Source organism: Drosophila kikkawai, chromosome 2R (assembly GCF_030179895.1).
Source record: "Drosophila kikkawai strain 14028-0561.14 chromosome 2R, DkikHiC1v2, whole genome shotgun sequence".
Classification (NCBI taxonomy): domain Eukaryota; kingdom Metazoa; phylum Arthropoda; class Insecta; order Diptera; family Drosophilidae; genus Drosophila; species Drosophila kikkawai.
The window spans coordinates 15,961,756-15,984,793 of record NC_091729.1 but is presented as its reverse complement, the minus strand read 5'-3'; the positions used below and the strand labels follow the sequence as shown (position 1 = coordinate 15,984,793).

General features: G+C 47.3%; 9 protein-coding genes and 1 long non-coding RNA gene across 15 annotated transcripts; 7 read left to right on the top strand and 3 right to left on the bottom strand.

The window, feature by feature from the left end:
• The first annotated feature begins 37 nt into the window (after positions 1-37).
• Reg-5 (Rhythmically expressed gene 5) lies at positions 38-6,463 on the top strand. Of its 2 annotated transcripts, none has more exons than XM_017166770.3 (3): positions 38-682; positions 5,307-5,493; positions 5,652-6,463. In XM_017166770.3, exons 1-3 carry the CDS (start codon positions 569-571, stop codon positions 6,218-6,220), a joined length of 870 nt encoding a protein of 289 aa, XP_017022259.1. In that variant the 5' UTR covers positions 38-568; the 3' UTR covers positions 6,221-6,463. The 2 variants fall into 2 exon arrangements, with proteins under 2 accessions (XP_017022259.1, XP_070140929.1); XM_070284828.1 differs by lacking the exon at positions 38-682 and adding an exon at positions 4,204-4,518.
• LOC138928173 (uncharacterized) lies at positions 6,365-7,126 on the bottom strand. The gene is made up of 2 exons (XR_011444662.1): positions 6,791-7,126; positions 6,365-6,735 (listed from the first exon to the last, which is right to left on the bottom strand). It is a non-coding gene; the product is annotated as an uncharacterized lncRNA (long non-coding RNA).
• On the top strand, positions 7,084-9,497 carry key (NF-kappa-B essential modulator kenny). Of its 3 annotated transcripts, none has more exons than XM_041776922.2 (7): positions 7,084-7,145; positions 7,381-7,870; positions 7,932-8,034; positions 8,099-8,406; positions 8,581-8,739; positions 8,797-9,165; positions 9,229-9,497. In XM_041776922.2, the coding sequence occupies exons 2-7, from the start codon at positions 7,520-7,522 to the stop codon at positions 9,358-9,360; spliced, it is 1,422 nt and encodes a 473-aa protein (XP_041632856.1). In that variant the 5' UTR covers positions 7,084-7,145; positions 7,381-7,519; the 3' UTR covers positions 9,361-9,497. The 3 variants fall into 3 exon arrangements, with proteins under 3 accessions (XP_041632856.1, XP_017022411.1, XP_017022410.1); XM_017166922.3 differs by having other exon boundaries at positions 7,096-7,233; positions 8,797-9,159; XM_017166921.3 differs by having other exon boundaries at positions 7,096-7,233.
• LOC108074746 (uncharacterized) lies at positions 9,370-11,367 on the bottom strand. Its single transcript, XM_017166920.2, has 5 exons — positions 10,576-11,367; positions 10,353-10,516; positions 10,182-10,291; positions 9,653-10,112; positions 9,370-9,592 (listed from the first exon to the last, which is right to left on the bottom strand). The coding sequence occupies exons 1-5, from the start codon at positions 11,277-11,279 to the stop codon at positions 9,504-9,506; spliced, it is 1,527 nt and encodes a 508-aa protein (XP_017022409.1). The 5' UTR covers positions 11,280-11,367; the 3' UTR covers positions 9,370-9,503.
• A 114-nt stretch (positions 11,368-11,481) lies between these two features.
• Positions 11,482-12,663, top strand: LOC108074660 (mitochondrial thiamine pyrophosphate carrier-like). The gene has a single exon (XM_070284827.1). It carries the CDS (start codon positions 11,527-11,529, stop codon positions 12,481-12,483), a length of 957 nt encoding a protein of 318 aa, XP_070140928.1. The 5' UTR covers positions 11,482-11,526; the 3' UTR covers positions 12,484-12,663.
• Positions 12,664-12,909: 246 nt separating this feature from the next.
• TyrRS-m (Tyrosine--tRNA ligase, mitochondrial) lies at positions 12,910-14,653 on the top strand. Its single transcript, XM_017166934.3, has 5 exons — positions 12,910-13,108; positions 13,171-13,503; positions 13,559-14,133; positions 14,191-14,379; positions 14,445-14,653. Exons 1-5 carry the CDS (start codon positions 12,972-12,974, stop codon positions 14,603-14,605), a joined length of 1,395 nt encoding a protein of 464 aa, XP_017022423.1. The 5' UTR covers positions 12,910-12,971; the 3' UTR covers positions 14,606-14,653.
• Positions 14,619-15,609, bottom strand: LOC108074760 (uncharacterized). Its single transcript, XM_017166935.3, has one exon. It carries the CDS (start codon positions 15,457-15,459, stop codon positions 14,686-14,688), a length of 774 nt encoding a protein of 257 aa, XP_017022424.1. The 5' UTR covers positions 15,460-15,609; the 3' UTR covers positions 14,619-14,685.
• Positions 15,610-16,210: 601 nt separating this feature from the next.
• Lcp9 (Larval cuticle protein 9) lies at positions 16,211-16,705 on the top strand. Its single transcript, XM_017166799.3, has 2 exons — positions 16,211-16,325; positions 16,390-16,705. The coding sequence occupies exons 1-2, from the start codon at positions 16,314-16,316 to the stop codon at positions 16,654-16,656; spliced, it is 279 nt and encodes a 92-aa protein (XP_017022288.1). The 5' UTR covers positions 16,211-16,313; the 3' UTR covers positions 16,657-16,705.
• Positions 16,706-16,822: 117 nt separating this feature from the next.
• egg (SET domain bifurcated histone lysine methyltransferase eggless) lies at positions 16,823-21,500 on the top strand. Of its 2 annotated transcripts, none has more exons than XM_017166918.2 (8): positions 16,823-18,180; positions 18,241-18,358; positions 18,415-18,704; positions 18,766-19,018; positions 19,085-19,590; positions 19,652-20,413; positions 20,470-21,159; positions 21,220-21,500. In XM_017166918.2, the coding sequence occupies exons 1-8, from the start codon at positions 16,897-16,899 to the stop codon at positions 21,424-21,426; spliced, it is 4,110 nt and encodes a 1,369-aa protein (XP_017022407.1). In that variant the 5' UTR covers positions 16,823-16,896; the 3' UTR covers positions 21,427-21,500. The 2 variants fall into 2 exon arrangements, with proteins under 2 accessions (XP_017022407.1, XP_017022406.1); XM_017166917.2 differs by having other exon boundaries at positions 18,763-19,018.
• Positions 21,501-21,858: 358 nt separating this feature from the next.
• On the top strand, positions 21,859-22,892 carry Prosalpha5 (proteasome alpha5 subunit). Of its 2 annotated transcripts, XM_017166776.3 has the most exons (3): positions 21,859-21,969; positions 22,031-22,169; positions 22,228-22,892. In XM_017166776.3, exons 2-3 carry the CDS (start codon positions 22,037-22,039, stop codon positions 22,827-22,829), a joined length of 735 nt encoding a protein of 244 aa, XP_017022265.1. In that variant the 5' UTR covers positions 21,859-21,969; positions 22,031-22,036; the 3' UTR covers positions 22,830-22,892. The 2 variants fall into 2 exon arrangements, with proteins under 2 accessions (XP_017022265.1, XP_017022266.1); XM_017166777.3 differs by lacking the exon at positions 21,859-21,969 and having other exon boundaries at positions 21,984-22,169.
• Positions 22,893-23,038: the final 146 nt, after the last annotated feature.

Here is a 23,038-nt window from a genome sequence, read left to right as displayed (position 1 = left end):
AGCCAAGCCGCGCTCAGAGTATAAATACAAGAGTGGCGATCGCTGCGTTCGAAGACGACTTCCCCAGACATTGCCGCGATCGGTTGTGTTTTTTAGCTCTATTTGGCGCTACGCTTCCCATCCGCTTGGAATTCGCTTTTCGTTTTCGTGAACGCTCGAACGATCGATAAAAATAAAACAAAGCCCCCGCTCCGGCCCACGATCGATGGATGTGTGAAACAAGCTTTTGCGTTTCAAGCCGAGACGAACTCTACACACGTACGCCCGAAAATAAAACACAGAAACACCAAAAAAAAAAATAATACAAATTGGCCACGCTCGTTGTTTTGGCTAATTCAATTAAAGTGCGTCGGACAAAAGAAAGTCTATTCCGGAGCTTAAGTGATAAACCAATCCATCAGCAGCCACAAAAGCGTTTTTATTGAGCCCTACTTAAAAAGAAAAAAAAAAGAAAGTCGCCGCTCAAAAGGTTACACAACGAGAGCGTGTAAGTGACCTCAGTTACGGATCACGGATCACGGATACCCCGCGGAACCCTTTCAGGAGCACATAAAGCCATCCAGACACCATGACGAGTGCGGCGAAAGTGATCTTGGCCTGCTGCCTGCTGGGCGCCTTTGCCATGCAAATGAGCTCCTCGTCGGCCATACCCATTTGGGAGTTTTTGACCCGCAACGAAAAGGTAAGAAAAAGAGACAGCCACGAAAACTTGCACTCACAGATTGCGCATACGCCGCATTGGCCGGCTGGGCATTAAGCATACGCCTCGTTAGCACCGGCCTCTGGCGTCCTTGGCATTGCGCATCTGTCGAGTGCTGAGACAGCCTCTGTGCCTCAGATTGAATCTAGCGCAACGCTGAATAGCTGATCAGCCGAGCATAATCGCCATTTATAACGATATTGATATTTACGGGCATATTGATATGGATATGCTGATTGTTGTGATAACTTCAATGAGTTCGCATATTAACGGCGCTTTGCCGCCGCTTCTGTTTGTCGTCCACACCGCGAAGACAATCGAAATGTATATGAAGATGAATATGGAATATGGAATATGGAATATGAATGGCGACAAGACGGTTCAAAGTCAGCGAGCGGTATTCGCTGGCTCATTAGCATAACTGTACCAGATTGGCATCGTAACCAACATACAAGCTACAGCTAACAGCTACAGCCAAAGCGACAGCTCCACTCGAGCTGAAGAAGAACGGTCCTTGGCATAAATAGACGCCTGCGGAGTGCGATCTTGACATTGCTCGTGCTGGGCGTTATCAGAAACCCACAATTGCCCCGCTATGATAATGGCAATACCAGCGAGTCGATGGCCATCGCCAGAGGAATACCGGTCTCCGGTCTTTTTTTTTTTTTTTTTGGTCTGGCTGCCACTTGTCCAGACCTCACGCGATTTCTCGAGCGTGTTCGCGGCAAGTCATCTGCGATTGCTTTGCCAAGAAATATTGCTAAAAAATATCTGCAAGTTGGTTTCATAACATATGGGGAAGCAACTGCGGGAAAGGTTATGCTTACAGTTTTTTTTAGGGGAATTTGTATCACATTTAGGGATATGCAAAAGAAGGAAACCAAGTATCTCAACTCTTTATTTCCTTCATCTACATTTTGAGTCTTATTCGAGGGTTTTTCCTTAAATCCAATGAGTTTCTCGCTTAAAGAAAATTTTAGTCTAGGAAAACTAAAACTTAAACCTGGCTTACTTTGTTTTAAAACACTTTATTATAAAGGGAATTTAATGACTAGATGAAAATGATTCTTAAATGATAATCATAAGGATCTTAGGAAATTATGTTTAATTCTAGTACAGTAAAAAATAACATCTGAGCCTTAACCATTGTTTGATCGTCCTAAATTTTCTAAAGAATTCTACATATATCTGGAATTAGTTATTATTTTTAGGATATCCTTTTTTTATATAGAAATAAACCTTACTTTTTGCAATACAGCTAACAACAGTATTAACCTTTGCTCTTTTCAACTCTTTATTATAAACAGATTATAATACCAACTTAAGAAACCTTTCCACTTTGAATTTACCCGTCTCGCTACCCGATTTCATATAGCTTCGTCGTAAAACTAAAAAGCAGAAAGTAAACTTAATTTCCATTTCATGTTATTTATTAACATAATAGTATTTATGATATTACCACTTAATGTGCATGTTTGACAAGTGCTTAGCCATTTTATATTCGTATTATTTCTCAGTTTTCCATAACCACGATTAATCAGACAAACCCTGTGTAGACTCCAATCCCCCCCGAAATACCCGAGTGCAGTCGAGCTTAAAAGCCAACATTAATTTCCATTTATGAGAAACAACAGTTTCAATTTACATACCCAACTGCTGTAAATTGAGGAGAGACGAAAAAAAACAAAATAAATAATAAAGCTTTTCACTTTTCTTCTTCACAAATGTTTGTGCAACAAAGCGTGACAACGTTGCGGCAATTTTCTCTGCACTTTTTTTGTTTATTTTTTGTGTTTTTTGGTTAATGAACTCCACCGGGCCAAAGTCGCATGCCAAGAAAAGTATGGTATATGTGTATTATTAATTTCGCTGCTCTGCTGGCTATTTTGCTGTCTTATTAATTAGCCGATGGACTTTAATTTATATATAGCAATTTGCCAGTCATTAGATCTTTTTTGGTTTTTTATTTTCTGGCAGCGCATCAATCCAAATCGCGCACGCGAACTGCGCCTTAAAATTCCGGACTCCCGAGACAATGGAGCCCCCGAATAATGTAACCCGATCCCAGCTAGAAGTGATTGAAAGCCACATCCGGCAGAGATCGCGGCTCAAATGAGAAAATAATTTCTAAAAAAGGCAATTAGGGTGTTCGAATGCTGAAGCCAAAAAAATAGAAACGCAATTTGCGAAAGCAATAGACACTCTCATGTTTTGCAATTAATGTAAATTTCTAATTAGAATTCACTGCGCCACGATCACTTATTTATAGACGGATGCCTCAGCTTCCTGTTTTGTGTTTCGTATTTTTAATTATTGTTTTTACCGTTGGAAGCTTCTCTAGCGCTTTCGATTTTTTTGTTTCCAATTTTCGATTGCAAAAATAAACAACAGCTTAAAAATTTTTTAGAGCGCCGCCGCCACCGCTTAGCTTATTTGTTGTTGCCCTTTTTTTTGATGGGTGCAAACGCGTTTAGCCGGTTTGCGGTTCGAACTTCAATAAATAAATTATGTTCGCATTACTTTTTTGTATTTTACGTAAAATATGTTGGGATGTTGGGATATCTAGGGGACAGAAAGAGAGAGATATGGCGGGTAATCTCGTAATGGAACCCTTTTCCGAGCCGAAGTCCAATCGAACCGGAGTCATTACGGCGCGTCTCAACGTTTTCCGTCGTTTTTTTTTTATTTTTTCTTATTTATATATTTCTTGTGTGTGTTATGAAATGTTGTTTCATATTGTTGCTGGTGTTTTTTTTTTTGTGGATTTCTTTTGTTGGCAATTTCGATGTTTCATAATGTAACCTGCGCATATCAACAGGTTATTGAACTGGCCGGATCCGTTGGGAATGGAGACGGAGATGTGGAGATGAAGATGGGGAGTTACGCCCATATTTGTGGTTCGGGAAGCGACCGCACAAGACAGCTTAATGGGCTTATTTTTTTCGGGGGAATCTCCTCCACGGCGTGTGCTAATTGAATGTTTCCCATATTCATAAGGAAGTCGCCCAAGAGCGGCGGAGAATCTCTGGCATTTCAGGCCAAGATCAGTGAGGCTTTCATTAGGCTTAGTCACTTAGCTGGAAGGCTAACGAATTACAATCTCGAATCTACATGCCTTGCGAGCTTATATATTATATAAACAAATTAATGTACGTGACTTTGACAACTCCCACAAAGGCTTTTTGCCATTATTTATATATATTTTTTTTAGCACGCTTCATAAGCCATAAATTATTTGTGATATATTTTACATTTTTTGCTTAAGTTTTTCGATTCTTACTAATTATTTAATTGTGCCAGGGACTGGACCATAAAAATGCTGATCAGATAACTCGCTGCTGACGTACTTTACATGAGTTTTAAATTTCATTAAAAAAAAAAGAGGAAAACAAAAGAATGAAAACAACTTTTGATAAACCAAAAGTTTATAAACTTTTTATGGTTTTGACTTTGTGTCAAATTGTTGGATTTTTTTGTAGTCTGTTGTCATTCGAAATATATTTAAATAAAAGCACGAGGGGGCGGTGAACGTATCAATTGCATTTTAGTGCTTTGAATTTTTGCATTTTGCACACGTTTGTGCTTGGCTTGGCTTGGCTGGGTAACGGTACTCGCACTGGTAATTGGTAATGCGAGCCAACTCCCCCCTTTGGGGCTCCTCCGACTTGGCTTCGATGCCGTGGCTCTGTTATGCAAACGGCGTAAAATTGTAAAACCCCCCCCGAAAATAAATCCGAGCCAATGCAAATGAAGCTCTTCACCGAGCTAATAGAAGCGGATCAAGGGTGTCCATGGAGGAGGAGGAGAAGCTAGCTCAAGTATGTGACCGAATTCTGGTTACTTTCTTTGTTCCAGCAGCAGCTCAGCGATTTGTTTGTTTGTCTGACGAAGAGGTGCTAATGCGTGAGATGAGCCGGATTCTGGGGAGTTTCTGCGATTGATTATCATCGTTCAACGGGATTGACGTCACCTGGCTGTGCTAGAGAAATTCCCCATACACACCGACATCCACAGGTTGGTGGATGGATGTGTCACCCCGGGGAGTAAATAGTAGAACATTCGGCGGCGCTAATTAAAAGTCCATTCAACGCTCCGCTAGCCACGAAGAATAGACAATGAGCTGCTGCTGCTGCTGCTGCTGTTTTGCCCGCTGAACCATAAAACCATCCCAGCCCCAGGCCGAACTGGGGCACACACTTGGCAGAGGAGAGGCCGCCTGGGAGTCAGAGGCAGAGGAGGCAGTTGCTCAATAACTCCCAGGCTGCCGCCGCCGGCGCTGTCGAAATGCATTTCGTTTGTTTTGTGCAACGAAAGTGCAATCATCTTCCCCGCCTGACACACGCACATTGCAAAATTCCCTCCCAAGTAACCAAGTAGCTGGGAAATGGAGACCTCCCCTCCGCCTGTACCTATCTCTCTCAGCTATCCACCTATCTATAAAAGGAATTCAGAGAGAGAAACTTGATGGATTTGGGTGATCTGGGTTTGAAAAACCATCAATGTTAATCGATTTAAAACTGATTTGATTTTAAATTTTAGACTATAGTTTAAAATACTTGGGATATCTCTCCAAATATTAATTACTATATTTTTTTTTATCGTGCAGATGTCTCACCTGTACTCCACCTTTGCCCAGCTGGTTAGCGTGCATTGCAAGTCAACAGTCGGCGGAGGGCTACCGGTGAACCAGTGCAAGCACAACCTGCTTGGCTATGGATCCACCAAGCTGCAGACCCTCTCCGACGCCCAGTTGGAGGCCCTCGATCCGTATCAGCGCGATGCCAACGAGCTGAGTAAGTGCCTCCACCATTTGCGTCGCTATCTACGGAGCACTGATCGCGTGGGAGATCGATTTGGGGTTTCCGCGTCAGAACTTCCGCAGTGGGCTAGCGCGACGTGCTGGACGTGAGATCTTACCGCCGCCTCTTCTCGTCTCTCTTGTCTTCCGCAGTCTGGTCATCGATTATGCGAGACCATCCGAGCGGAGCCAGCCTGGTGACCACCAGGCAGCCGATCCAGCAGCAGCCACTGCCCACACCGCCCGCCTCCTCGCTGATCATCCTCACCCGCCAGCAGCTGCCGCAGTCCCATTCCCCGTCCCAGTCCAACTCGAATCCGCTCTTCGACAACACCGGCGAGCAGAAGCATCAGTATGCCATGGACATGGACATGGCCTACGGTTATCCATCGCGACAGCCGGCTGCCAGCAGTGAGCTGCTGCCCATGGCCTCGGCATTTACAGGAGAGCCGCCAAAGACCTTCCTCACCGGTCCCCATGTGGTTCGTGTGCGTCCCGATGGCTCGCCCGTGGAGGAGGATAGCCGGCGACCACTGCCTCGCGACGAAGATCTGCCCCTATTCCGTTTGGGCTTGGCCGCCGCCCCACAGGCGCCCAACAGGCACCGCAAGATCGCCACGATCAGCGCCTTGAAACAGCAGCACTTTGCCTCCATCCTGCAGCGCGACCTCCAGCCGCCGCATCAGGTGCAGCGACGTCTGTTCCGCCAGCAGCAGGCGTAAGGATAACTCCAGCCCAGGAGCAGGATATACCTAGATATAAGTCTTGTGTGCGTGAGCGGAGTGAGTGAATGGTGGGGATGGTCTCAGGCATCCTCGAGCGAATGTGTGCACTTTGAGCTTTAATGGAATTTCGTACCGTATTCGTTTTTAAGTTTTTCTTTAATTTTATTTATTCGCGTGCATTAGCCGTAAGATCAAATATAGAGATTCTCGAGTAATAAACCGTATGATGATTATCGTTAATGCCGCCAGCGTTTTTAATTCTGAAATGTGATCGCGGAGATATCTGCAGAAAAAAGCCCACAGGGGAAACCGGTTGGTTATGGTAATAACAACGAAAGTCGCATCTCTGCCAGACACCAGCCACTGGCAATCTCCATCTCCAGTTCCTTGTCACACACCCATATTTAACACGCGAAAGCCTTATTAACCCACATCTCCGGCGAACAATGGAAATACTCTCGGGCGAAGGGGGCGTAATTAATCCGGTTTAGCGGGTTCAGAACGCACTGACGCTTGAATGAGGCAATTAGAATCCGCAAATCCGTAATTTTCGGCAATTGCACTTACAATTGGATGTAATTTCACTGGCCATTCAACTGGTTTGTCCAGCTTTTCAGGACAGGGGGCCCATCAATCTCGCCGTACGCTGCCACACAAAGGCGGATTAATTGGCACTGCATGAATGATGCTGGGATTTTCCGCAGGGCACTTGAAATAAATGAATAAGCAGCCTAATTAGCACGAATTTATGGCAAAACAATTTGGTTGCGTCTTCTTGACGGTTTTTATTTGCATTTCGATAGGCAGCCCGGGTAAATATCTATCGAGTATTATCGGTAGCCATAGTCGAACATTCAAATTATACTCGGTCACACTGTCACCGCACAAACAGCTGATCGCACGAAGCTAAAAATAAAAAAAGGTAAATACTGCGGAATAATCGCTTTTCAGTTGAAAATTGTACGCTGTGTGGATTATTGACTTCGCCACAGAGCTGGAAAAGCGATAAGGTTGGTACTTTTTCGCCCCGTTCCAAGTATTTCATGAATTTGCCTATTGTGACGCGTGTAAAGTTCGAGTGGACAAATGAATCACTGACATTTCACATATATTATATATAAATCCTTAAACCTTAAATGTGTGTGCGTGTGTTTCAGATATACTCTTGCGATCCCAAACAAAACATCTGCTGGGGGGCTGCGAAGTTTATCGATTTCTCAAACGCTGCGGCGCATCAGAAATTTTCCGAAAACGGGGAATCCCAGGTAAACTCTGATCGCTGACCTCAGATCGCCGATGATTAGTGCCAGGCAGCAGTATCAGCGCAACAGCGACGGCGCCATGTCAGACGAAGAATCGTTCGTGATCCTGGGCAGCTCGCCATACTCATCGCTGTTGCCAGACGCAGGAGGTGTTGTGAGGGACGGCCTGGATAGCGGGGAGGAGGCCATGGAGCCCCCGGCATCGAGTTCCACGAGCTCTCAGCTGAAACAGGAGAAGCAGCAACCGGTGTCAAGTGGCCCCGCCAGTTCGAGTGGCACCGCCAGCATGAGTGCCTCACAGCAGCTCCGATCGCTAGACAGCGAGGCGCCCCAATCGCTGGCCGCCAGCTTCATAATGGGCGAAGTGAAATCCGACGTGCTTAAGGTGGGAGTTTACTTATCCACGCTAGTGTTTAACCGTCCAAACCTTGAATTTATCCCCACAGAGCAGTGTCTACTCGCAGTTTCCCAGCCTCTGCTCGCTGCAGGCTTCCGCAGAGGATGTGGTCAAGCTGCAGAACATGATGACGGAATATTTAACCTTAAAAAGTGAGTAATAGCTGCCTCTCCCATCAGCTACATTTTGAATTTACGGCTTCCATCTATGTTTTAGCCACGCTGGACAAGGTGAACAACACCATGCTAAACTACCACAAGCTGACGCAGCAGTGGCGCCAGGAGGCAGCCGACAGGGAGCAGCAGTGCAAGCAGCAGCTGCTCGAGTGCCAGGAGCAGGTCATAAGCCTGCGCGCTGAGAATCAGCAGCTAAAAGCGGACCTGGAGACAAAGATTGCCCAGATAGAAATGGTGCAGGACTTTAGCCAAAAGGAGCAGGACGATCTGCGAAAGAGCGTTTCCGAAAAGACCTCTCTGATCAACAACATGCGTGTGGAGATCGACAAGCTGCAGCAGCTCAAAATGGTACGTCATTCTCGAGCTAAGTTGCTCTTTGAGCAACGGGCGATAGTGCTCCAGATACGCGCATACATGGCACTCTCTATTGTTATCAGGGCACTGCGCAGTAACTTGCTTTCCACTTCCCATAAAATTAATTACCCGCCGCCGGGGCATCCTGCTCTTCTTAATATGTTACAGCACTCGTTCGAATTCGTACCTGAGGAGGGTGCCAAGGCCGAACCGGATGCTGCCCTGGCCTTAAACTATGTGCAGCGGGACGAGCATGATCGCCAAGTGCGGGAGCTGAAGCATCAGCTCTCAGAGGTCGTGGCAGAGAACCTTGAAATCAGGGAAATGGTGAGTGCTATCTCCCCCAAGTCAGTATCAGTATCAGTATGTTTCCCCACTTTGCAGAAGAAAACCTACATTGAGGAGATCGATTGCTTAAAGGTCAACCTAACCAGTGCCCAGGAGCTAATGGGCAAAATGCAGCGGGACATTGACGAACTGAAGGCCAAGGATATTCAGAAGCAGGAAGAGATCGAACACCTGAAGACACAGAACGACATCTATCGCCGTGACTTTGAGATGGAGCGGGCAGATCGCGAGAAGAATGCCGGCGAGAAGGAACAGTATTTGATGGACCTGCGTTCACTGCAGAGGAAGAACCAGGAGCTAATCGAGGCACTGGCCGAGTCCCACAGGGCCAGCAAGTCGGCATCTCCTGCCTCCTCCTTGAGTTCGAGCCGAAGCAGTCTGCGCGAGGAGCAGAGACCCGTAAGAGTATGCTTGGAAAGCCCGAAAAGCTGACTCCCTAATTTTAAATGCTATTTCCTGTTCCCACAGGTTCTTGATCCAACTGGAGCTGCAGCCTCCCGGACACCGGAGGCCATCCTGCGCTGCCCCATCTGCTCAAAGTCCTTTAACGCCCTCAGCGTGCTGCAGAGCCACGTGAACGATTGTTTGGACAAAAACTAATTATCAATATTTGTTACATTAACTTTCTTTATAGTATACGGTTTATTGTTTAAGCTTAACCATTAGCCCTTGAGCTGATTGCACATTATATAAAAAATAGCACATTATAATTACAATAACAGTGGATAGTTTCTCAAGTTTCCTCAGAGTTTGCTTCGAATGGGCGGCATTTCCAGCGACCAAACGCGGCCCACATCACGGCTGGCCACCAGATTGCTGAGCACCTTCACATCTATTTGGGATTATAATATCAGCAGGGGCTTACGTCAGGGGGATCTCTGGATCTACTCACCGTTGGAGCGCGCAAACTGCTGCAGCGTGTTGCGTATATCACAAATGGGAATGGCCGTGTTGATGTTCGGATAGATGATATCATCCATCTTGATGTTGGACACGCATACACCGAGGATGCAACCATTCTGGTCAAACATGGGGCCGCCACTTTGACCCGCCTGCACGCTACCATCGGACATGATGGCCCCCGTGTCACACTTGATGATCCGTCCTTGGAATATAGCCGGATTAAAGTCATATTTAAAGCCAAAGTTCACGTAATAGGGAAATCCAGCGTTATATACTGTCTGGCCAAGAGTGGCAGGACCCTTGGCCAAGCGCACACAGCACCGCTCCGGCACATCCTGTGGAGCTGTGAGCAGGGCCAAGTCGAAGGGCCGTTCGCTATCCGGATTGCACCAAATAACGTCCGACTGGAACTCTCGATCGGCAGCGCGGCAGTTAACTTTCTCGTTACCCTGGACGAGAGGTTTATAAATTATATTAATAAACTAATTAATTTAGAGATGAGGAAAACCCCTATTTACCTGACCCACCACATGGGCACAGGTGAGAATAAAGTGCTTGTTGTGGACACGGATAAAGGTGCCTGTGCCCTGCTGGCCAGCCGACTCAATCACCACAATTGTGCGCTCCCCTGAAATATTATCAGCGAGAATTATCACAAAGTTTAGTTACCACTATTAGCCTCAACTTACATGGAAAGTTTGAGGGCTCCCGCGTTAGCTGGAATGTAGTGCTAGGCATGCCCAGCTGCTCCATAAAATTGCGTAGCAGGTAGCCAAAGTTGGCGGCCAATGTGAGATTGACATTCTCCTGCTGCCGCTGGAATGAGGTGCATATCACAATGCCAATCAGCCGTCTGAAATGAACATATTCCTTAGCATCCGTGCATCATCCGCCTTATACATTTCTACGCACAGTTTGTTATTGAACACGGCAGATCCCTCACAGCCTAGTGGCAAGGCATTGGAAATGGCAAACAGGCAGCCACTGCGTCCCATTACATTTGACACCTTGCCAATACTGATCGTCTTGTAGAAGTTCTCCAGACCAAAGGGCGAGCACATGACCAGCACGTCGTCCAACGTCTGCATCGGCTGCAGGTGGCGCAAATAGTTGCTGATGTGTGCTAGGAAACGCTTGAAGGACTCCTCCTTAGCGGGCGGTCGCATGCTGAGGACAACAAAACTGGAGCGCAATACCTCACTCTGGTTTGTGGCGTCTGCGGTCAGCAGAATGTGGTGCAGGTTGCGGGACACCTCTGCGGCGCTAAACACGTACAACGGATGGGCCAAGTAGCGGGTAAGGATATGGCCCTGCCTCGATCCGGAAGCGGCATTCTGGCGCGGGCGCGTATGTCTTTGGTGCGGATCAAAGGTCACCACAAAGTTAAGTGATCGAATGCGACATCCTTCATCCGCCTGTACGTCGAGCAGCTGGCCCTGCTGCAGTCTGGCCACGACTCCTTTGTTCTCCTCGCCTTTGTCCCCGTCGAAGAGTAAATGAGGCTGCAAAATGCTGCCCGAACTAATGATTACCTCATTGTTGATTATGATCGCGGACTGCTTCGTGGCCGGTGGACTGGTGACCTCCAGAAGAGCGTGGCGTATCTTGAGCAGCATTATCAATCTTAAACATTATTTATTGATTCAAACAGCAAAACAGTTGCAGTCTACCATCTCTGTTCCTAACAGCTGTTTCCTTTGTTGTAAGGGCTGCCAACTGTGTTTAAAGTATCGATGTATCGATATATCAAAGGAATATTTACCGGAGAAAATATTTGAAAAAAATCTCGAGTTTGAATTTAAAATTGAAACTATCAATGCAGCATTGATTTTGGTGACCAAAGTAATGTAATCAAGATGGGGAATGGGTGGAATACATCAAAAGCCTGGTCCTAACGAGAACATAACACAGATCAATGTGTTACAGATCCTGGGAGGTGGCTTAGCCGGCGGCGTGATGCGGAGCTGTACACATCCTCTCGACGTGCTGAAGATACGCATGCAGCTGCAAGTGAGCCAACATTCGAGGAGAAAGTACCGCGGCATCGTGCACGGCATAAGGACTTTGTACGTCGAAGAGGGAATGCGAAGCTTGGTGCGGGGCCACAACACTAGCCAGGTGATGGGCATCACGCAGGGTCTAGTGCAATTCTGGTCGTATGAGAAATTATCCACAATGTCCCGAAAAGTTTCTTACTTTAAAGAGCATAAATTCCTGCGCCATTTCCTCTGTGGCGGCTTCGCCGGATGCCTGGCCTGCATGGCGGCCCATCCGTTCGACGTAGTGCGTGCGCATGTGATGGCAGTTGACCTTGTAACGGACCGCACTATGATCCAAGGATTTCGGAATTTGTACACCATTAAAGGATGGAATGGATTAACACGCGGTCTACCCATTGCCCTGCTCGAGACTTTTCCGCTGATGGGCTTAAAGTTCCTTTTTTACAAGTACCTAAACGCCATGACTCTGTCCGTGCAGCAGAATAAAGAGATTGAGATTGGTGGCTACCATATACTCGTAAACGCAGCGCTGGCTGGCGGTACAGCGAAGATGGTAGTTTACCCCGTCGATGTGCTCAAAAAGCGCATCCAACTGCATGCTTTGAACCAGGATCCTAATAGTACCCGCCGTAGTCCCGATTGTCCCACAGTGCGACGCTGCATCGCCAGTACACTCCAGTATGAGGGCGTACGAGGATTCTACAGGGGCCTGTGGCCCACCATTTTGAGATCCATGCTGGCCAACGCCATTTACTTCACCATCTACGATCTCTTCTGCCGACAATTTATTGCTCCACTCCTAGAATCGGTGGACTCGTAGAGGACATTGGTCATGAATTGTATTTACACATTCCCCTTACTTAAAACTGGGCAGGAAATGAAAGGAAATGTAAAAAAAAAATAATTTTAAAATACAAATATGTATTTTTGATAGTAAATTATAATATATATGTACAATGCAATATATTCTTTCGATGCTGCTCCAATTGTTTTAATTATATTTATCTTATTAGATGTATTTCTCTGATCGGAACGCAAAGATGGGAACAGTTACAACTAATGGGAACAGCCATTATATATTTTAAATAAAGAAAACAAACCGTTTACAAAAATTCTGCTGATTTAAAGGTATCAGAATAAATCAGAATAAAATCATTTAACATAAAATAATATATAGAGTTACCTTGAAGCGTTTGTTTAACTCGCTGTTAATTTTTCTCACAGTGTGGCCTGTGTAGGGAACAGCTGGCCGGTCAGCTGTTCGATTCCGCGATTTACAATTCCAACGGTTTTAGATATCTTTGCGTAATGTTGCCTCTCCGGTGGAGTCTCCTAAAGCCGCTCCAGGATGGCATCCGTTTGAGCCGGCGCCACTTGGCTCAAAAGAACCTCCTGGAGCTGACGGATCGGGGCTTTTTTCAAGGCATTTTTCCGGACACAGCTGGGTAAGTTACACAAAGGACCAAAAGAACCCTAGATTTATGTATGAAAACTCTTTCCCCGACAGGCCCAAGATGAAGCAACTCTTCACCAGCGGCCAGCAGAGCATATACGCCGGATTCGATCCCACCGCCGACAGCCTGCACGTGGGCAATCTGCTGGTGATCATGGGGCTGATTCACTGCCAGCGAGCTGGCCACAGACCCATCGCGTTGGTAGGTGGTGCCACAGGTTTGATTGGGGATCCCAGTGGCCGGAAAACAGAGCGCAACCAATTGGGAGAGTCTGTCATCGATACCAATTTGAAGGCCATTAAACGGCAGTTGGAACAGGTTTTCGAAAACCATGAGAAGTTCCTCTGGGACACGAGCAAAAACAAGTCGCCATTGCCACCGCTGACGTGAGTATGTCCTCAAAGATGTCCAGAAAAAGATAACAAAACGATTCCTCCGTAGGATTGTCAACAATGCCGATTGGTACGCCAACCTGCAGCTCGTTGACTTTGTGGCCAACATGGGACGGCATTTTCGCATGGGCTCCATGCTCTCCCGGTCTTCGGTGCAGTCGCGCTTGGAGTCGGAGGACGGGATGAGTTTCACTGAGTTCACCTACCAGATATTCCAGGCCTACGACTGGCTTCATCTCCTACGCCGCCACAATTGCTGCTTCCAAATGGGTGGCTCCGACCAGACGGGAAACCTGATGACGGGACACGAGCTAATCAGCCGCGTGGAGCGTAAGGCCGAGGTCTTTGGCTTGACACTGCCCCTGGTGACCACTGAGGAGGGCGACAAGTTCGGCAAATCGGCGGGCAATGCTGTGTGGCTGGATGGTAATAAGACTTCGCCCTTTGCCCTGTATCAGTTCTTCCTGCGGATGCCGGATTCCGAAGTGGAGAAGCTGCTGAAGCTGTTCACTTTTATACCGCTGCAGGAGGTTGAGCAGCTGATGCGGGAGCACACAAGGGAGCCGGAGAAGCGGAAAGCGCAGACACTCCTGGCTGAGGATGTCACGCTGCTGGTGCATGGAGGTGGGATTTGGTCACCTTTGTATCACATTCGTCTCTAATCTGATTTTAAATACCTAGAAAATGGACTTAAGCAAGCGGAGAGGGTAACCAATGCTCTGTACAAGGGCAATGTCGAGGGATTGGCGGAATTAAACCTAGCCGAGATCAAGCAAACCTTTCAGGGAGCCACCATGGTGGAGCTGCTGACCGAGCCTGGGATGTCCATCCTGCAGTTGGCCATGAAGGCCAAGTGCTTTCCCACCGAAAGTAAGTTACCAGGCGAATCCTAACTATACAAAGGGAATTATCTACGGCTTTTATGTCTTCCACAGACGATGCTGTGCGTATTATAAATGCCGGTGGCTTCTACGTCAACCAAAAACGAGTTCAAAACATCGCCGAGGTCCTCACCACCGGAATACACATCCTTCGGAACGGAGTCTCGCTGCTGCGTGTGGGAAAGCGTAACTTTTACATCGTTCGCTGGCAGTGAAAACAACTTGTAATTTGTGTTAAATAATAGTAGGTTCTTTTACATTTACATTTTAAAGTGTAAGGGACTTATTGAGCTATTTAGTTGGGCCTGGGCGCAGGCTTCTTGCGCCACCTCTTACGCGCCAGCAACTCCTTGGCCTTTTCCTTCTTCAGGTCCTTGTCGTAGAACTTGCCGCTCTTGGTGAACGTCTTCTGTTCGTTGCGCATCTCGGCCAGCTTTCGATTCTTCTGCTTGATGATGTTCTTTTTGTTGGCCGACTTCTTCTTTCCCGCCTCGGAGATTTGCACCTTGATCTTGCGACCCTGCAGCTCTGTATTGTGCAGCTGAAAGCCTTTCTGGAAGCTGGGCAGGTCGGCCATCTCCACGAAAGCGAAGCCACCGCGACGCTTTTTCGGGATGCGAATGGTTTTTACTGCGCCAGCCGCCGAAAAGTGGCCCACAAGGTCATCTTTTGTGGTCTCAAAGTTTAGGTTTGTCACATAGAGGACGTGTCTGTTTGTCTTTGACGCTCCACGCAGCAGGGAGGTCAGCTGATCACTGGTTATATGTCCATCTTCAGCTGCTTCCTCTGATTCGGCCTCAGATCCAGAAGCAGCGCTGCCATTAGCTGCAGTTTCTCCATTGGCGGCAGCCTCTCCATCAGAATTGGCCTCATCCTCCTCGCTATCCTCCGGGTCGCTGGGATTCCGGCCGTCCTCCTTGTCCACATATGTGCCCTCGAAGATCTCCTTGCGTTTCTGGTCGTCAAAGTTGCCCAGCAGATCCGCGCTGTCGTCGTTGACCGTCTTTCGCACTCGCTTGGGCTTGATGAAGGCCTCCACCTCGTAGTCGCTGCCAGAATCGCTGGCCATCGTTTTATTTATGGCGTTCCTTGGGATACCTTGATTTCTTCGCCTGCACGTGTGACTTCTCTGTGTTGCGCTTTAAGCTATTTTATGGCTACTTCTGGCTTCTCAAAAAATAGATTTTAAAATTTTGAATACAGTATCAAAGTAATTAATCTATTATATTATGATATACTGAATTCAGGTATTGATTTAATTTTTAGAGGCGTAAACTTTATTTTAAACAAAAGTAACCTTTTTACAAGCATTTTATTTACAAATTTCGAGCTTTTTTCTAGCTGAAACATAGTGCTGGAAAATGTTCTAAAATATAAATATTTCCCAGCACTATCCATTGCCCGCCATAAAATTCAAAAATATCTACCGAGGTCATCACCAAAAATTTGCAATATTATTGGGGCTCAGCTTAGCGAAAACCGGTTGCATCTGCGGGAGCCAAAGTGGACAGATAGTGGAGTTATCTGCGAATTATGCAAATGAGCGATAACATCGAATAAATAGCAATTAATTTGCGTTATGCGATATGCAGTACCGGTTGGCGCTTATCAAGAATCCACCGGCAAACTGATCGTTTGATGACAATTGATGAACGGCCGGCAAAACGGGAATATTCCGCTCATATTACCATAGATAAGTTCCATGGGCGATAATTAATGCCTGCAGAATGACTGCATCAATGTCTTTTCTCTTAATTAATACAAGCGTCCGTTTGGAGCCAGTTTGAGGGTAATTTATGTGATTGGACACACAGGCAGCCGGCAAAATGCCAAGGGAGCTACTATAAAAGCGTAATATTCGGCTGTTAGAAGTCAGATTTGTTTTGTCATCTATCAACAGACACACACCCTCCTTTTCTAACCATGAAGTTCATGGTAAGTTGGGACGAGATTAACAATCCAATTAGAACATCTCTCAGATAAATTGTTACCCCCCCAGATTGTTCTCGCCTGCCTTTTGGCCGTGGCTTTTGCCAACGAGGAGGCCGATGTCCTGAAGAGCGATTCCGAGGTGAACGTGCTGGACTTTAACTACGCTTACGAGCTGTCCAACCACATCAGGGCTGTTCAGTCCGGAGCTCTCAAGGAGCACGACAACTGGGTGGTTTCTGGAGAGTACGAATACCTGGCTCCCAACGGCAAGACCATTAAGGTGGTCTACCACGCTGATGAGACCGGCTACCACCCAAAGGTTGTTGAGGCCTAAACCTATAAACCTAAACCCTCTAAAATGTTTACGAAATAAAGATTTAACGTTCTGCATCTTAAATTTCCGTTTGAATTGGCTTTTGAAATTAGCTCTGTGCAACACTGCCTCTACGCTGGTGTTGGAAAATCCTTGCGAAACTTACCCAATACTAAAACCAAGCGATTTCTTCGCTGTGGTAGTTTAATTATAAGTTTAACAATTTATGTGTATAATATATGCTTAAAGTAAAACAGTGACATGGCCACGGAAACTGCAGCCATGGATTGTGCCGAAGACACTGAAACAACATCAAAGGAGGTTCCTGCACCGCCTGCAGCGGAGGAACAAGAAGCCGGGTCGCTGGAGCTGCCGGCAGAAGAAAAAAGTGCCGAGTCCCCTGTGCCAGTGGAAAAGGAAGAAGCCGATATAGAAATGGAGGATCTAACCCTTGACGACACCGATCCCAGTAATAAGGACTTGCCCAGTGAGGAGTCAAGGGAAGTGCAAAGTGAGGAGCCAAAGAACCTGCCCAGTGAGGAGCTAAAGGAAATGCCAACTGAGGAGCCAGAGAAAGATACCACTGAGGAGTCAGAGAAAGATACCACTGAGGAGCCAATGAAAGATTCCACTGTGGAGCCACAGAAAGTATCCAATGAAGAACCGAAGAAAGTGTCCACTGAGGAACCCAAGGAAGTTTGTAATAAGTCAGAAGAGCCAAAGGAAGAGGAAAAGGAAGTTATCAACATTGATTTAGCCAGTAGTCCAGTGCCCGCGCCTTTGGATGAAGCTGCACCAAAACCAGATCCAGCTGAGGATACCGACAGCAGCGTTGAGCTTATCGATAGTCCTGTAAAGTCTGCCTCGTCCAACGAAGTTGCCGAGGAGCAGGTCCAACCAGACGGTGTCGATGGTGCACCAGCTGTGGAGGCTAGGCCAGATTCTGAAGAGCCTGTTGAGACCGACAGCAAGGAAGCTGATGAACAGGCGGACAGTAGCATCGAACTAATCAGCAGTCCCACTCCAGATGCCTCTCCTGCCAAAAAAGAAGGCGAAGGAGCAAAGGAGTCGAACAAGCAGGAGCAAGAAACAGCTTCGGAGGAAGGGATCATGGAAGTGGATCAGGAAGACGCATTAAAAACTCCAGCAGACAAATCGAAGGAGAAGGAAAATAGCTCTGAGGAGCCCACTAAAGATGGCAATGATTCCCTAGAAAAAGAAAAACCCGAGCTGACGGCAGACAAACTCGATACACCCATGGAAACCGAAGAAGCACCTGTCATCGCAGATGGAAACGAGGTTGCCCTCGAAGTGGAGCTGGAGAAGGCAACGGAGCAAAAAGCTCCCGAGAACGACGAACCCTTGCCTGCGGATGGAGACATTTTCTATGGGAAGGACTGCATCAACTACAACTGCGAAAGGCTGCACAAACAGTTTGTGCTGGCCAACATGGCTTTCTTGAACTTCTACAATGTGACCCAAAAGGGCTACAGACAGCAGTTCGTATGCATGGAATGCTACGACGCGGCCATGGACGTCTACGAGGTGAAGCAGGTTCCTCAGGGTCCAAGCATCTTAATAATTGTGTCCCTGTTTTGATATTAGGAATTTGCGGGACAGTTGATGGCCAAACAGCCGCTACTGCTGAAGGATTTCCGCCAGGATCATGCCGATTTCGTGGCCCTAGACAGCAGTGATGAGGAAGAGGAGGAAAAACGGCCAGGTATATAGCGTCCAATAGGAATACTCTCCCCACTAACTCACTTGATTTTCTCACAGAGAAAACGGAATTTTCCAAAAACGACCTGAACCTAATCGAAAGTGAGCTGGAAGATGCCATCAAGAGTGTGCTGAGCAAAGTCGAGTTCCAAAATCAACTGGCCTGGTCAAAGACCATACTGAAGGCCAAGGCGGATCGTTTGGAGAGCCAGTTCGCCCTCGTAGATGCGGAACTCGAAAGTGTCCAGAGCACGGCGGACCAGATGCACACCGCCTTGTACAGCTCCTGCGCTGTGGTGCATAAGCATATGCCAGCCCTGGACATCCAGCACAGCATGAGTGACTACATGGTGAGTTGGATGGAATATAAAACTCCTTCCTGGTTAATAACTAGCTTGTTGGATGCAGCAGCAAGTGCCGCCGGCGGGTGAAATCGTTCGTCCACCAATCGAATTGAACGAGACCTATTATGCTGTGAAAAACAAGGCCATTGCCAGCTGGGTGTCCATCAAGGTGATCGAGTTCACCGAGAGCACAGCCATTAATGGCAACACCATGAAGAGCTACAAGATTAAGTATCTGAATACGCCCTATCAGATGATCAAGACGGTGACGGCCAAGCACATAGCCTACTTCGAGCCGCCGCCAGTGCGCCTGACCATTGGTAAGTACTCTCATAATGCTTAATCCGCATTGCCATCTATATAATATCCCCGCCCCCCAATTGCAGGCACTCGAGTGATTGCCTACTTTGACGGCACCACCCTGTCACGGGGTAAGGACTCTGGCACTGTGCAGAGTGCCTTCTATCCGGGCATCATTGCTGAACCCTTGAAGCAGGCCAATAAGCTACGGTATCTGATTTTCTACGACGACGGCTATACCCAGTATGTGCCGCATCGAGATGTCCGGTTGGTTTGCCAGGCCTCGGAGAAGGTGTGGGAGGATGTGCATCCCGCTTCCCGAGACTTTATCCAAAAGTACGTAGAAAAGTACTCGGTGGACCGGCCTATGGTGCAGTGTACTCGAGGCCAGAGCATGAATACAGAGTCCAATGGTACCTGGCTATATGCCCGCGTCATTGACATTGACTGCAGCCTGGTCCTGATGCAGTTCGAGGGAGATAAGAATCACACCGAGTGGATCTATAGGGGCTCGCTACGATTGGGCCCAGTGTTTAAGGAAACACAGAATGCCATGAACAGTTCTCATGCCCAGCAGATGCGTGTGCCCAGGGTGAGAATCTGTTGTAAAGATCCATTAGATTGTTATCAAATTTTATATTATTATATTCCAGCGAACGGAGCCCTTTATACGCTATACGAAGGAGATGGAGTCGAGCAGCCAGCAGGTTAATCGGCAGATGCGCGCCATTGCCCGCAAGAGCAGTGCTTCCATCCAGAGTGTGTCCTCGCCCTCAGCTTCATCCTCGATGACCTCCTCGCCCGCAGTTTCTGCTGCCGCTGGCAGCCGCACCGGAGTGGCCAACACCGTTAAGCATCTCAACAACTCCACCATTTATGTGGATGACGAGAACAGGCCCAAGGGGCATGTCGTCTATTTCACAGCCAAACGGAATCTGCCGCCCAAGATATACAAGCATCACAAATGCAACCCCAACTGTTTGTTTAAAATCGTTCACCGCCTGGACAGCTACAGTCCGCTGGCTAAGCCACTCCTCTCCGGCTGGGAACGTTTAGTGTTGCGCCAGAAGACCAAGAAAAACGTCGTCTACCGAGGTCCCTGTGGCAAGAGCCTGCGCAACCTGGCCGAAGTGCACATGTATCTGCGCACCACAGAGAATGTACTAAATGTGGATAACTTTGATTTCACGCCCGACCTGCGCTGCCTGGCGGAGTATTCAATCGATCCGTCGATCGTCAAGGAGGCGGACATCTCCAAGGGGCAGGAGAAGATGGCCATTCCGCTGGTTAACTACTACGACAACACGCTGCCGCCGCCCTGTACCTACGCCAAGCAGCGGATACCAACAGAGGGGGTTCATTTGAACCTGGACGAGGAGTTCCTCGTGGGCTGCGACTGCGACGATGATTGCTCGGTAAGATTAAAGTTTATTTTTGATATATGCAATTCTGTTCGATGTCTTCCATGCAGGACAAGTCCAAGTGCGCCTGCTGGCAACTGACCGTGGCCGGCGTAAGGTACTGCAACCCAAAGAAGCCCATTGAGGAGATCGGCTATCAGTACAAGCGACTGCATGAGCATGTGTCCACCGGCATCTACGAGTGCAACTCGCGATGCAAGTGCCGCAAGAACTGCCTCAATCGCGTGGTGCAGTTCTCGCTTGAGATGAAACTGCAGGTGTTCAAGACCTCTAATCGCGGCTGGGGCCTGCGCTGTGTAAACGACATTCCCAAGGGAGCCTTTATTTGCATCTATGCCGGACACCTGCTCTCGGAAACTGTGGCCAACCAGGGCGGTCAAGATGATGAGTACTATGCAGATCTCGACTACATTGAGGTGGCCGAGCAGCTAAAGGAGGGCTACGAGTCGGAGGTAGAGCCGCCTTCGGAGCCGGAACCGGACGATGAGACGTACGGCCCGGATCCCGAGGATAATGATGACGACTTCCGGCCCAATTACCACTATCAGCGCAAGAACAAGCGCGCCTCTAGAAACAGCAGCGAGCAGGACTCACAGGAGCGGGCGGTAATCAATTTTAATCCTAATGCCGATCTGGATGAGACGGTACGTGAGAACTCGGTGCGGCGGCTGTTCGGCAAGGACGAGGCACCCTACATCATGGATGCCAAGACTACCGGCAACCTTGGGCGTTACTTCAACGTGAGTGGTCTTTTTCCTTATACTAAGGAGGCGAAGGTAACAAATTCTCTTTATTTTCAGCATTCGTGCAACCCGAATCTCTTCGTGCAGAACGTCTTTGTGGACACCCACGACCTCCGCTTTCCCTGGGTGGCCTTTTTCTCTGCCTCGCACATCCGCTCTGGCACCGAGCTGACCTGGAACTACAACTACGAGGTGGGCGTGGTGCCTGGCAAAGTGCTGTATTGCCAGTGCGGTGCTCCCAATTGTCGCATTCGTTTGCTTTAAATTATGTAGTTTTAAGCTCAAAGAGATGGTTTGCCCAAATAAATAAAGTGAAAATATTTTAAAATGGTTAAAAACTACATTTTTGTAGGGTTTTTGTGAATATTTAAAAAGGGAATGTATGACATGTGTTGGTACTTTGCTAAATAATTAAGCCCAAGAGATAGTATAAACCAGGTTCTTGACCACAACAACGATTTTAAAACAAAACCGCTTGATTAAAAATATTAAAATTAATTATATCCATTTTGTGTAACAGCAAATAATAATAATTTTCAACTTATTTATTGCTAAATGTTAATTATTTTAAATATTATTTTTTAAGATATTTAATTTGTATGTTATTAAAAAAAAAAAACCTTTACAATTTCAGTTTAAAAATTTAAAACAATCGATATATCGATGGTACAAAAGCCAACAATCGATAGTGCCTTCCATAGCAATACCCATTATCGAACTGTTGTCGCAGCTCTAATTCGCAAGTCATTTCGGCGTCAAGTCATCCCGGCATTTGTTTTTCGATATTTATAAAGAAATAAAAGAAAAGTAAGCTTTATATTTTATTTTATATTGTGACGAACGTGTAATAGAAGAGCCGAAATTTTAGCGCAACATGTTTCTAACCCGCTCCGAGTACGACAGAGGTGTGAACACGTTCTCGCCGGAGGGCCGCCTCTTCCAGGTTGAATATGCCATTGAGGCTATCAAATTGGGCTCAACAGCCATTGGAATCTGCACTCCCGAAGGTGAGCTACTGCTTTACGAGCCAATTAATGCAGAAACATAATTAAATCTATTCTCAAGGCGTCGTTCTGGCCGTGGAGAAGCGCATCACATCGCCCCTGATGGTCTCCAGCACTGTAGAGAAGATCGTAGAGGTGGACAAGCATATTGGCTGCGCCACCTCCGGACTGATGGCCGATGCCCGCACCTTGATCGAACGCGCTCGCGTCGAGTGCCAGAACCACTGGTTCGTCTACAACGAGCGCATGTCCATCGAGTCGTGCGCCCAGGCCGTCTCCACGCTGGCCATTCAGTTTGGTGACAGTGGCGACAGCGACGGAGCCGCCGCCATGAGCCGTCCCTTTGGCGTGGCCATTTTGTTTGCCGGCATTGAGGCTGGCAAGCCGCAACTGTGGCATATGGATCCCTCCGGCACATTTGTGCGTCACAGCGCCAAGGCCATCGGTTCGGGCAGCGAGGGTGCCCAGCAGAATCTGCAGGACAACTTTACCACTGAGATGAGCCTCAACGATGCCATCGAACTGTCGCTGAACACCCTGAAGCAGGTGATGGAGGAGAAGCTGAACTCGACCAATGTGGAGGTGATGACCATGACGAAGGAGAAGGAGTTCTACATGTTCACCAGGCAGGAGGTGGAGGAGCACATTGCCAATTTGGCGTAATTTTGCTGCTTTAAATGGGTTAACTTTTGAACGTAATTTGTGAATAAATGGATTCTAAATCGATCTTTTGGAGAGAACAATGGGATTTTTCTATTTTGGATGTCCTTCGAAGGTAATTATAAGTTTCTAATATAAAAAAAAGTATTATAATTTCACTCAGAAGCAAATAACGTTATGAAAGAGTCATTTCCGACCCTATAAAGCATATA